At 40.0% G+C, this 13,554-nt stretch overlaps 3 protein-coding genes and 1 pseudogene across 3 annotated transcripts; all 4 read left to right on the plus strand.

Moving 5' to 3' along the window:
• The first annotated feature begins 392 nt into the window (after positions 1 to 392).
• On the plus strand, positions 393 to 4,799 carry LOC117231722 (putative WEB family protein At1g65010, chloroplastic). Its single transcript, XM_033490425.1, has 6 exons — positions 393 to 401; positions 480 to 643; positions 717 to 908; positions 1,953 to 2,245; positions 2,331 to 3,983; positions 4,321 to 4,799. Exons 1-6 carry the CDS (start codon positions 393 to 395, stop codon positions 4,623 to 4,625), a joined length of 2,616 nt encoding a protein of 871 aa, XP_033346316.1. The 3' UTR covers positions 4,626 to 4,799.
• A 396-nt stretch (positions 4,800 to 5,195) lies between these two features.
• LOC117231698 (chromatin-remodeling ATPase INO80-like) lies at positions 5,196 to 7,405 on the plus strand. The gene is given in 5 exon segments (XM_033490370.1): positions 5,196 to 5,680; positions 5,821 to 6,044; positions 6,122 to 6,381; positions 6,466 to 7,248; positions 7,250 to 7,405. Coding segments are annotated over 5 exon segments (1,497 nt in total). The 5' UTR covers positions 5,196 to 5,531; the 3' UTR covers positions 7,331 to 7,405.
• Positions 7,406 to 7,579: 174 nt separating this feature from the next.
• LOC117231723 lies at positions 7,580 to 9,087 on the plus strand (annotated as a pseudogene).
• Positions 9,088 to 9,146: 59 nt separating this feature from the next.
• LOC117231724 lies at positions 9,147 to 11,267 on the plus strand. The gene is made up of 3 exons (XM_033490426.1): positions 9,147 to 9,424; positions 9,850 to 10,001; positions 10,395 to 11,267. Exons 1-3 carry the CDS (start codon positions 9,147 to 9,149, stop codon positions 10,754 to 10,756), a joined length of 792 nt encoding a protein of 263 aa, XP_033346317.1. The 3' UTR covers positions 10,757 to 11,267.
• The last annotated feature ends 2,287 nt before the right edge of the window (positions 11,268 to 13,554 follow it).

Consider the following 13,554-nt stretch of genomic DNA (forward strand, 5'->3'; position numbering starts at 1 on the left):
CGACAAGACACGCCACCGCGAGAGACCACAGCGGGTAGAACGTAGAACGTCGCTTTCGTCGACGTTAAATAAAGCTTAACGCACTAGCTCTTAACGGTGGTATAGTCGGGATAATGGTATGATAGAAATACTGCTAGGAACACGGGGCCAATTCAACAAGCTCACGCCTACGTTCATGCACTATCATTCTTTTTCAAGTTTATTTGCTTGTTCCCTTTTTATCGACAATTCTTCTTTCTTTCTTTCGTTCGCTATCGCAGAACGAGTAGTTTACTTATAGTGGAGTTCAGCATGTGTAGGTTTTACCGTATACGGTTTTTCCTCGCTTTTCTATCGCATATTTTGAAAAACATTAGTAAATAGCCGAAAATAAGAACAGTATCTTGTGACAAATGCGCTATGTTAATGGAATAAAATATAAGAATCGATCCTGGTCTACTCTTATGCAGATTTTTCCTATACTATAATCGATCTCGCAGGCGAAATCTAGCGAGGGTCAGCGAGACGAAGAGTCGGCTAAATCCATAGACGAGAACAGTCCAGCATTAAATAAGTTCTTACAAGATGTTCTGAAGGCTCAAACCGATTTAAAGTGGATAGATCAAGCACTGCGTGATGTTGATCGCGAGAAGGATTGGAGGAAGTGAGTTGTGACTAATGAAAATCACTAACCGATATTTAATACCTCACGAATAATGAATTAAACGTCTGTGAAGGAACAGTAGAAATGTTAATAAGTTACGCGAGAAAAGAGGCTCTAGCGAGAGCTACGAAACTACACGGCAGTTGAATAGAAATACGTACAGGGATGAAAATCCTCTAGAATTTTCCCAGAGATTGCGCTTTGGCAATGACATGACGTTCAAGAGGAACGTCGATCTCGATGACGTGGATGCGTACGAAAAGGGGTATCGTATTTCTGTTATTAAAATATTCTAACAAGGGGAACCCGCTGAATGATAAAAATCATGCCATGTCTTGAGAGTTATAAATCCGAATGAACAATTTTTTGAAAATATCACTTTCTTAAGTAATTTTCTTAAGAAGCTGATTTCTTCGACGAAATTTTCTCGCAGACTCGCGGGCCTCGAGACACAAAGCAATTTTTATTTCGACCACTTCTGATATCTTTTGTCGATTTATAAGCGTTTACATAGAAGAACCCGCTAAATAGATCGGATAAAAGGGTTGATTTCTCCCTTAAAGTAAAAGACGAACGTTTGCGCGAAGTTTCGTGAAAATCGGTGTGTATCAGTCACCGGGGTCTCCTCGTGAATATGAACGGTCCTGTATTAGAAGCATCTGCACGATTCTTGTAGAAAGAAAAGAAAAGAGGTTCATCTTTCTCCCGCCTATGACAAAGAAACGATAGACAATCAGATTCGGAAAAATTGGTCCAAGACGAAGGATCTTTGTTCTCTGAGCGACTGGCTGAACTCGTACAAAAACTCCGGAAACGAAAAGGATAAATTTGAGGATCGCTGGATCCACGATTACGACGCCAGTCAAAGAAACAGACTTAGTACGATCTAATTTCCATGTATTTGGTTATCCTGAAAGGTTCCACGAGTTTAAGACGTTCAAGCCGAGAGAACGCGAATGTGAATTTGAATGTAGAGTTGTAACGTTTTTATTTAAAATTTGCTCATCGGCTAAAAGTCAACCAGTCACTGTTTTAAACGAAAATGTGTAACTTTAAGTTGTAACCAAGTTGCGATCTCTTTGAAAAGTGTGTACCTAAAATGTGTCGCAAAAAGTAAGCGATGACGAGTATACTGGTTTTGTTTTTTAATTTTATTACTGACAGAGCTCGTCATAGTACAAAACATTGTCATTTCTTCGTGACGAAAAATAGCCAACTGATTAAAATGAGAGACGGCAGAAGCTAGGATAATTTTCAGGACGATCTACTAACGATTTTGACTTCAAACACCTGAAACGATAAAAAATTGAATAGATTCTTTGGACGGTGACAAAGAAGCAAACACAGAGGCGGGTAGCGCGTTGATCGTGAGAAATCAACGAGCCGAAACGAAGGAGAACGAGGCGACGTCGCTGGAATCTCTCAGAGAAACGATATTAGAACTGAAAAAAAGCCTGAACGAAACTGATAAAAAACTGCGTGAGAATTCCAAAAATTTGGATACTTGGAGTGTTAAAGAAAAGCAGAGCAACAAGCAGGAACAGAAGAAGCGAACTGCTGGTGGAAGAAACAACTACCAAAAAAGTGAAAACGACGACGAAAGTATAAAAACGCGTTTTAATTTAATAAACACGTGCTTGAGAAGCAGGTAAAAAGAAAGTTAGCTTGAAATGTTGCATCTTTTCAGGAAACTTCGGCTGGTGGGAAAGTCTAGGAGCAGAAAGGTTGAATTTAAAAAAGCGTGAGCCAAGCACCGAGGATCTTGATGAGAAGAATGCTCATCTGAAAGTGTGGAGAACGAAGAGGACTGGAGTTAATAACGACGATGGTAACCCGAAACTCTTTCATAGAGCGGGGTTTGGGGACCCGTACCTTGAAGAGGACACGCTAAAAGAGCTTCATGACCGTAAAAGACGTAGCAAAGGAACGCCGTCAGATGAGAAACGTCATTTAAACGAAGCTCAGGATGGAAACAAGTCGGCAGCTGATGAGAAAAATTCCATAAAAATATCAAAGACATCTGGCTGCGGCGTCGCGGATGCTTCCGGTAAAATAGAATCTTTGTCGAATGATTTGCAAGCAAGGAACGCTTTCGAACGTGAGAGCGAATTAACGAATAATCCGGCAGATACCGCGGCTTCCGACGTCTCAAAGGCGGCCACGGATGAGAGTAAAAACACGGAAACAGGCGGAAATTGCGAACAATCGGATCTATCGCGGGAAAATCAGAACGCGATGGAAAACAAGTTGATGAAGAACAAAGAAAAGGGTGAAAGTCCCGAGGGAAATTCTTTGCAAACCTTCGAATCCACGTCGAATGAACTGCAGGCTGCTTCGTCTACCGAAACCTCGAATCAAGAAAATGTCGGCTCGAGCAAGGGAGAACAGGCGATCAAAGTCTTTGAACCTCAGAGGCATTTGCGCGAAAACAACGAACGAAGAAAAGAAGTCGAAGAAACCGACGACGAGCACGAAGAATTGTCTCCGCAGGTGAAGAGGTCTGCCAAAGATTCAGGAAATATTAATATCCTGGTCAAGTCAGAAAACAAGAATCTGATCGAGTTCAGTAACGCGGATGGCGATAAAAAATTACCGAACGGTGGTCAATCGCCGTTTGTGTTGAATATAGTTGACGTGAAGAAGAAGACGATCGTGGAGAACGAGCAGCCAGGTGGAAAATCAGTTTCGATGCTTTACAACATGAAGTTACACGAGTCACAGGTCGATAAGCCTGTCGAAGGTGCGAATAAACGAGATGCAGAGCCGAGAAACGACGAAGTTCCGGTTGGTAGCGTGGTGCTTGATTTTCGGAAGAATAAACTTAAGGAAGTGCCATACGAAGACACGCCCGCGTCTACGAACACGATGAAAGAAAGGAACGTGGATGAGAAACGACTTGAGAACTCTGCAGACCTCGACAAAGGATCGGAACAAAGCGGCGTCAATGAAGAAGGAACTCGAAACTGGTTCGGAGAGGCAGCTCGTAATCAGATGGCTATGAACGTCGATCACGGTGCAGCTGAGAAATGTAATGACCTAGGCGGAAAGGATAAATTTACGAACGCAGAGGGGCGGTTTAACGATAATAAAGAGAAGGGAGACTCCGTTCAGGGATCTAATAAGGAGGCAGAGCCGAACGGAGAGAATAAAGAAGGAAGAAATAAGAAATATAGAGAAATATTCATAATGACCAATGGAATGGATGATAGGATAATGAATGATAAATATGGTCAGAGACGAATATTGCAGTATATGGAGTACTCTAACGACGATGTCGAAGATGCCGATGTGAATTACAGCGACAAAGAGGAAGAGGAAAATCAACATCAGGCTGCTGCAGGTAAAACTGTTGTCGAGCTTTTGTTTCGTACTTTTGTCGTCACGTATATTTATTTTTTCGCTTAGTTTCTATAATTGTCAAGTTTCAAATAAAGTTTGAAAAAATTGATGAACTATAAACTTCTTTAAAATCTATTTATACGACGAAATAACACGTACGTTGATTTGATTACGATTTTTCCGTAATATTTGTACAACCTCCTGTAACGAGCCAAATCATTGAACGTGGATCGACTCGGTTGACCGAGAAGTATCTAACGTAAACGCTGTTTAAACGAAAAGGAAATTGATACCAGAGGAAGAAAAACAGGAATTAAACGTTTGTGGATTATTTTCAGAGAAAAACGATGCAGCAACACGAAGGAAAGAACGAGCCGCGTACAGCGACAAAAAGAAAGATAAAGTGAATCTGTTGATTAAAGAGAAAATCGACAAAAAGAAAAAACCTCGCCAGAGAAAAAGACGTAATCCAAGTGTAATCGAATACTACGATTACGATAGCAACCTCGAGCAGCAGGATCACGAATCGTTGTCACCGACAAGCGAGCAACAGCGAAGTAAAAACAATTATCAAGACAAGAGCGCCATCGAATCCGACGCGGGACCTGGTAATCACGCGTGCACTTCCCCATCGAAAAACTAACGACAAAACTGCTAAAATCTTATGTAGTAAAGTTTCGCCAGATTTCCAATAATCCACTCAAATCATCGATTCGATATCACCGGGTTAGGCTATGAGTTAAGGTGAATGTGTGTTTTGACGAATATGTCGCAGCAATTAAACACAGGAGAATATAGTAAATCGAACTTTTCATGTTCACGGAGGGACAATTTTTAAATTGAATATGTTGTCAGGAGTTTTATATAGCAAACTGCACTCTCTTTATACGATTTCAATATCAAATATATGTAAATCTCATAGATATCTTTTTTGTATAATATATTTGTTGTATTTTTATCAATACAAAGAGATGCAAGCTGAGTATCTAATAACAGATTTTTACGTAACGTTTACCTACATACATTTCAGACGTTTTATTCGTCACAGAGCACGCATTCGCTGTAGCCATAGTCGCAGACGAATCACGCGAGAGCTCATGCCTCTTTTCGTCATGTCGTAGTCGTAGACGGCGAGAGCAGCGAAAAATGTAGACCACCTATGACGGAAATCAAGAACGAGCAAGACGAGGCGATACGGAAGGAGATAAAACAGAAGGAAAAATCGGGGAACAGGGTGCCGGTAGAGCAATTCCTTAATCCGGCTGGAATAGAAAGGAACGTAACGAAGAAATCAGCGGCGACGACATCGACGAAAGCTAAATTCGAGAAACAGGAAGGATCCTCCAGCAACCAACGACTGGGATCAAGGTGAAGACAACGTGAACAGCATTAGTCGCGAGAGGTCAGCGGTAAATTCTCGAACGAAAAATAGTACAATCTATCAAATAAATGACACTGACCTGCGTGATCGTGATATTGGTGTATAGCTGCGCGAGAAACTTTTAAGCTCAAGTAGTGAACTTAGTATGTGGATAGGTTAAACGAACCGATGGAGGGAAACGAAGACAAGTTTTTAGACGCTGACACGAATAACGAGATGATGCTAAATCCGGCAAAGTATATTCTCAAAGTGGATACAAATTCGGATCCCGGGGCAATCGACGACTTCTGCGATGATATCCAATATCTGGATGAAAAGTATGCTATCCTAATTGGCCCTAGAAATTTCTTCGTCTCGGTATCGTTTAGCTTTGATTTTAGTCGTCTGAACGCTTCGTTACAGCATTCGTTCTGTACAGTATTCTCCGTTATAAATATTTTACTCTCGTGTCCGCTAGAAAAGAAATAGCGCCTGACAACGTGGAACCACTGTACGAAGAGTTAAAAAAAATATACGACTGGAACGAGGACGAGACAAAAGTAAAACCTCGAATAAAGGGAGATCAGAGGACGTATCAGGAATCTTACGACAAAGTCGATCCCATCGAGAGAGTAGCGGGCGAACCGTTTAAAGATCAAGTCGAGCCTCCGCAAGTTCACGATGATTCAACTAAAACATTCGGTAAACGTTGCTGAATCAAATTTCATCGCATGGAATCGACGCGACTCACGTCGATTATGTTCGATTTTGCCGTTCAGTTTCCAGCCCCAACTTATCGCCTCTTTTGCTCGTTAACACTGGATCAGGGAAATCCGAAATTGGCGAAAGAACGTACCCAGTCGTATCATCTGGCCGGCACGAAAGCAGCCACGCCGCGAACGTTTCCCGCAGTAATTATTTTGCTCTTAAAAGCACAGACGATATGTTTAAAGGCGGGTCGGAGCAAAGTAACAGCACCGGGGAAAAATTACGAGGACCTAGCGCTATCGGAACGACCGGTGAATGGCAAACACAAAAGGTAAAAAACGAGTAAAATCTAAGCATTTCCAATAAATTATTGGCCCGACTTACTTTCTTTCGCTCTATAAACCTTGAATCACAGGTGAGCGGAGTGAGAAACGGCGGGGCCAAAGGGAAAGATGCCGTGAGCTGGTCATTAACGGGCCAGAAGCAATATATTGGCACAGATTCGCGTTCTCCTTACGAGAACCGTAAATATCTGGAATCACAGGTTCCACGTGGATGGGAACACGTCCAAAATATAGATCGCGTGAAACAGACGATCGTTAGCTCTAAGGACCTGCATGAATCTTTTGTCGAGCCACTGGAATGGATCGACGATTTCGACAAAGACATAAGGGTCAGACTCAGCAGAAGCTTGAAAACCGTCGATTCGAACACGCTTGCATATATTGAATCTAGTACAACGAAATATGAAAAGAGTCCGGTTAATGGTTTCATCGATAGGGCTCCGATTGAAAATGGAACGACGTTAAAGACTGAAGATTCCACCAAGGTTGCCCTCGTTAGCCATCCGCCTTTAGATATTCAACAATTATTTCAAGATGATAGAAGAACGAAAAGGGAAGTTGAGACTCTTTATGATACGTATGACGATGACGAGGATCGACGTAATCGCGATTCCGAGAGAATGGACGACTATGATCTGTATTCGAGCGACAAAGAAAAGACGAGCGACAATTTTCAGCTATTAAACGCGTACGATGACACAGATGATGAGAATCAGGAGCTATTTAACTCGAAGGATGTCGAAGAGTATGACTATCTGGACAATGACGAGGACGATTACGGCGGCATTGTTAGAAACGCAGATTCAAAAAGAAAAGAACATGCCGTTAAGAAGAAGAGTTATGGGAAAGCGTTAAAAAAAAGGAAAAAGGAAGATCATGCCGCTAAGTCGAATAAGAATCGCAGAGAACGAAGACATCGCAAGAACAAAAAGATGACAACAAGAAAACGTGGTAAAAAACATAAAAAAGGTACGTCAAAGAATGGAAACCGTCATACTAACATTAAAAAGAGCAAAGTTACACAGGACGAAGAGAAAGCTCATAACGAAGGAGAGGAACATCACGATAGAATTAAAGAAGAAGATGTAAGTAATCGAGTGAGATTTTTTAAAAAATACGAACGATATAACAAGACATAGCGTGTAATTTAATTTAAAAGAAGGCTCGTCGATAATATCTTAGACGATGAATTTGGACAACGATATCCAAAGGAAAAAATTCTCCACGCTTTTGGTAGCTGATAACGTGGAAGACGAATCTCAAATGGATTCGGCTCTTCACGGTGAACTCGCTGCAAAGATCGTGGAACAAATTTTCGACCAGGTATTCAATATTTTCTATTACAATAGACACGCGCAGTCTACTTATTATATTTCCATGAAATCGTCAGATACAAAAGAACGAGGACCTGAAGGTATCGTTAGGTCCAGGTCTTTATCATAAACACAAAACTAGAGACACCATGGCAGCTGACAAATCGTATCGTCAGACCAACGATGACGACGAGGTAGATTCCTAATATTCTTGTAATAATTCCCTTTAACACCTTGCAAACGCTTTATGCGTTTTACTCTGACAGATCAAACATACGCAAGAGTTGTTGAATAAGATCATGCTGCTTCTTAATCGACTGATCTTCGACGAGGTTCAGAGAAAGACTTGCATTTCTCTGCCATCCGATTTGCTCGAGTTCTTGGACTGGATGTTAGAAGTGAATCCGCAAACAAATTTATTAGAACAAGTAACGCGTATTCTATTCGGATCTGACTTTACAAGTTAAATAATTCATGTCAAACGCTCGTTTACATCCAACATTCTCGATCGAACTTCGTTTCAGCCACCAGCGTTACCATTGATACACGAGCAAGATAAAGATCATTTTCCACGGGACAAGTTCCTCTTTCAAAGTTTCCCAAACGAGCAACTCGAAGCTGAGATTAGCGAATTGTACGCAAAGATTCGATTGATAAAAAGTCTGATAAAGGAGTACAGCGGTCTGGCAGAAGACGATAGGGCGAAAATTAAATCAATTCAGGAGTATCTGGTTAGATTCTTAACTCTGGGGAGCACAGGCTCGAAACATAGCATCGAATCGTCTCAAGACTGAGACTCGCTACTCTACGCTATTCTTAAACCTACCACACCTTTTTCGACGCAGTCGAGTTTATTATCTTTAAGAAATTATTTAGATCTCAGAGAAATATGGAAGAAGTGGTCGTTGATACTCGCGATGTCTCGTTTCGATTTTACGGGAAAAAATGTTTTTTTATGATTGAAAGTCTTTTTACACGTTGGAATTATCAACTCGAAATTTTCACCGTTATATGGCCAGTTTGTCCATTATTTCAGGCGAAGCAGCTAGATTTGATGCTGGAATATATTGAAGTGAAAGAGGAAGCTGAAAAAAACGGGAAATCTGCAAATGGAATAGCAGAAGGGAAAGGTGGGAAAAGCATTCCTCAGTATCAAGTAGGAATGAGTAACGCGAGTAATGCAAGTTATTCGACGAGACCAGATAGTTTTTCGCCTTTAATGAACGCGCCGAACCTCTTGAAACTGAGCAACACAAACTTGCTCACGAACGAACAACTTTTTCAAGAAAGTAAATCCCGTAACTTTGCGACGATTATACGATTCAACGTCGATTATTTCTATCTATAAACAGCCTTTGTACGCTTTAGACAGAATTGACGGTGCTCATAAAGGGAAAAGACTAACCAGGAGCCTGCATAAACATGCAAAGCATAATAAAATGCCAAGAAAACGTAAAAACCGGAAAAGGAAGCACGGTAGGCATCGCAAAGGTGCAAGTACTATTGATCAGTCGCGACATAAGGATACTATGCATAAAGCTGCAGCTCTGCGTCAAAAACGTGAATATCTGGGCAAAGCCTTTTGGGATTCTTTCGATTCAGGATACGAGGAACCTTTAATTTACGACTCTATGGATATGGTGAACGTGGAATCGAATGCGGACGGTATACGAGTGGTTAAGAAAGAGGAAAAGCTCAAAGACAAGGATAATAAAAAGTATGTGTCACATCGATAAGACGTAATTGGTAAATTGTGGAATGATCATGTGCAATTCTATAGTTTTACGAGAGTAATTAGAGAAATGAAATGGAGATTTATTCGTGAGAGACACGCTGCGCAGTTTTGCGCTTTCAACCTTTTGTCATTAGTATCGCGTTCAATATCGTGATTAATTTATATTCGATAGATTAAACTGAAATCTGTTGGTAATTTGGCTATAGATATTTTTACTTCCGGAATTAATATGTTTCTCTTGAATTAAATTTCCATTTATTTTGCACGCTAAAAGTAAAAAGGAACGAAACGAGGTACAACGTCGAAAGAATGAAACTTACCATAATTGCGTAAACATCCGTGGCACAATAGTTAGCAAAACGTTAAATAACTTGTATTATTCTGATTTTATTTTTACATAAGTACAGTACTCGATCTTGGAAAGAAAAGACGACAAACGATTTGAAAAAATATAACATAGAAGATCAGAAAGGGAGTATTAAAATTGAAGGAGATACATCAAAATCTCTTGCTAACGTCCAGTTTCGAGAACGAAAGGATTCTAGCGAAGAAGATAAAGGTAACCTTTCAAAGGTTGATAAAACTCATAAATCCGTAAAATCATCCTGATTATCGGGTATTATACAATCTACATTTTAATAAAATATATAAGTATACTATTGAGAACTATTAGAGGATCGACTTTATAGAAAAGATTTTCTCAAAACATTAAAAATCCTCTTCTTGTGAAATTTACACGTACGAAGTTCAAAAATTAAAGGATTAAGGGACGAGCAAGATTAAAAGTCAACGTATGAGTAAAATATCTAATAAAACGTGTAAGATTCCTTTGCTCTGATTTGCCCGTTTGGTGCAACAGAACCGATTGAAACGACGATCCTTTAATCGTCATTTCGAAAATTGTATTTGTCAATGTATTTTGTTGCATTTATTACACGCATCTTTGTCTCAGGCTTGATGGAAGAAGAAGAACCGATAACAGGCAAGGATCAACTAGAAGATGAGATATTGCTGCTCAATAAGCGACAAGCTTGGAAAATGAAAAACGAACAACAACTGGAAGAAGTTGCTTTCGGTGAAGATATGAGGAAATCATCGAAAGACAAAGAGTTGTACGAAAAATTGACCGAGATCGATAAGAAAATAAACGACGTGGATAAGACGGAAAGGAAAAATTGCAGTGTTAAGGATTACACGACGAATAATCCAAACAGCTGTAATTTATCAAACGAGGACAAGCTGAGGATGCTCGAAGAGAAGATAAATGTTTATGCGGATAATGAGCGAGAGGAGAAAGCGAGAGGTAAAAAGTGAAGGTGGAAGAGAAAGTTGCGAGAAGCCGAAGAAGTTGACAAGTTCACTAAGAATGAACTAGCAGCGATAAATTGCAAGATAAAGTGAAACGTTAAAGAGACGGAGGTTAAAGAAGAACTCGGAGTTCGAAGAACAAACGACAAGGAAGATGCACTACAAGAGATTATGCAATTATATGGTAAATTTGCCAAGTTCTTTCGCAATACTATAATAAAGTTCCGTAAGGAAGTTCCTCGAAAAAGTTTTCTTTTCATTTGACGAAGATAAGAAGATGACACAGCGCTAAGAGAAACGATTAGTCAAAGAAGATAGAAGATCAAACATTACGCTAACTCGTCGCAAATGCAATAATAACGTGCACGACATAGTATTTAATTTTACACTTGTACGATATCATATTTAGAATAAATTTTATTAATAACAACTATCACGTTCTATAATTATCCTTCCACGTGTGTACATTGATAAACTATGGGAGAAAATATATGACTACATATAGTCTATTTATATATTTCCCAATTGATACGTAACATTGCAAAATGATATACGTATTTTTATATATACAGTTGCTCGCTAAAGTACACTAATTTTTTCCTATATACGTATTTACAGTAAATATTTTCTAACTTGTGTATACACTTTCACATTGATTTCAAGTTTTATCAATACGATTATGACTCATTTCTTTTTTTTTTTTTTTGATTGTGTCTCATTACGATGCTAGTAAAATTACAAAATGTTTTATCTAGCGCACGTAATATCCATACTCAAATTTTGCTAACGTTTACTACGGTAAATGTCGAAATATTTTTATCAGCCACTCTAGATTCTTAGCTGTATATTTGTTCTTTTCGCCCTCTCAGCAGTTTCATTTAATTATAGAACGCGTATATAAATAAAGCAATAACTAGACGACAATAGTGGACATTTATAGGTGGAGTAATTGTATTTGCGACATAATAGTGCTCAGCTGCGTAATATCGCGGCGAACCGGGATAGGTTCGCGTCGTTGCTTGACAGCGGGCGTCTAAATAATTTCATCAGATACATCGATCGCCGATGAGCTTTATCGTAATTGACACATTCGCTCTATCTGGCCGACAGGCGAGCCTGTGAAACCTCGTAAATCGTCCTGTCGTTGCGATGAACCCGACGGCCTCTCGTATGTTTGCACACGCGTACAACGCCCGTGTTAATCTATGTACGAAAACTGCTTAAAGCCGGCGATTACTATCACCTAATTGCTCTCTAAGAACAGATACGATTAATCAAGCAATAAACCCGTTCTGAATCAACAACATCATACCTTACCTTAAAGCGATCTTCCTTCCAGTTTACATTTATGCAACAGAAATTTAAATTAGTAGAATTTCAGGTATTTTTTTCATAGGTAACGAAGTCTTTAGAATTTCATGTTCAACTTAACGCTGAAAAGCGAGTGAGAATACGCTTCGTCTTAACTTAAGATACATTTATAAAGTCAATTTTCGTCCCTTGTGACATAATCTTACAATTTCCTGCTTCTACAAATTTTGATTAAGGCCAGATATTTTACTGCTTTACTAACTTTTTTTACTTTCCTAACTTTTACCGCTTTACATTTACTTTACAAGTTTTTTTTTTTATTAAAGAAGATATCAAAGACAAAGCGTACGAAGGAAAATAATTGTGTACGTTTAATAAATACTTCCGTAAGAAATACGATCGAGTTAACACCGTCCATTTGCAAAGCAAATCGTATTTCTCTATCGTCAAAAAATTTCTCAAATTTCAGTAGAACATGAAAGAATCTCTCCGTTCGATTTTCTTAAAGCCTCGAAGGTTTCTACCCATCGAAACACAGGCTAGATTGGGATACTGAAATCCAATTGTAAGACAGTTCAAACACTTTGATAACCGCGTGTTCGACAATCCCAAGCAACGTTCCTCGATCATTTTCCTAACTCTTGCAAAACTTTGTAAGATTCGGAAAAAAGACGAATAACGAAACTTGGTTACCTGTTTCAACGATTTCATAATCCGGCTAGATCTAGCGCGAGTCCGACGGCAAAACTGATTAAATCTTGCCAAGGATGAAAAGAGTATATCTCATCGCGGTTGCTCGTATCTACTCTCTCTCTCTCTCTCTCTCTCTCTCTCTCTCTCCCCGTCTCCGAAACTCGCGATAGAAAAGAAGAAGAAAAGTATGCATTCTCTCGTCTCCCGGGGCACGAAATATCTCGAAAGTTTCCTCGTAAAGTAAGTCCACGCAGCGGAATTCCCCCGGGCCAATTAAATTCCCGAAATCGGACGCGCTCGCTTATGCAGGCAAGGGCAAGGTGGAATACGGAAAAGGGGAGAGAATCTAACCCCGTGGTTGGCGAACGTTATTACTTATTCGACTCAAGGATTTTAAGGGCGGCCGACACGCGGATTTATTTAGATATTCCAACGGTGAGCATCTGCTCGAGGTTCGACTGGATCTCGTCTGGCGTGCGTTTTCCTCGTCGTTTTCGCTCTTCTTTCGACCCGCATTAATATACACGGAGAACCGGCGTGTCTGCGATCGCACGGAAACCCCAGCTATTTTTACATAACATTAAGTTGTTCGTGTAACGGAGTGCTGGCCCTCAGTCGTACCGACGCTTTGGGTCACTAATGGGGGTTAAAACGCAGAGGCACAGCTACGACACCAGACGCGTAGACGCATCGAGAGAAATTTCACCGATCGACTTCCACCCTCTTCGACCGAACCACTTGCCCTTGCACGAGACGCGCGAAACTCTTTGGATCCGACGCGCGTCAAATTATTTATGATT

The sequence above is a fragment of the Bombus vosnesenskii genome, unplaced genomic scaffold (genome assembly GCF_011952255.1).
Source record: "Bombus vosnesenskii isolate JDL3184/JDL3185 unplaced genomic scaffold, Bvos_JDL3184-5_v1.1 scf7180000013273, whole genome shotgun sequence".
In the NCBI taxonomy this organism is placed as follows: domain Eukaryota; kingdom Metazoa; phylum Arthropoda; class Insecta; order Hymenoptera; family Apidae; genus Bombus; species Bombus vosnesenskii.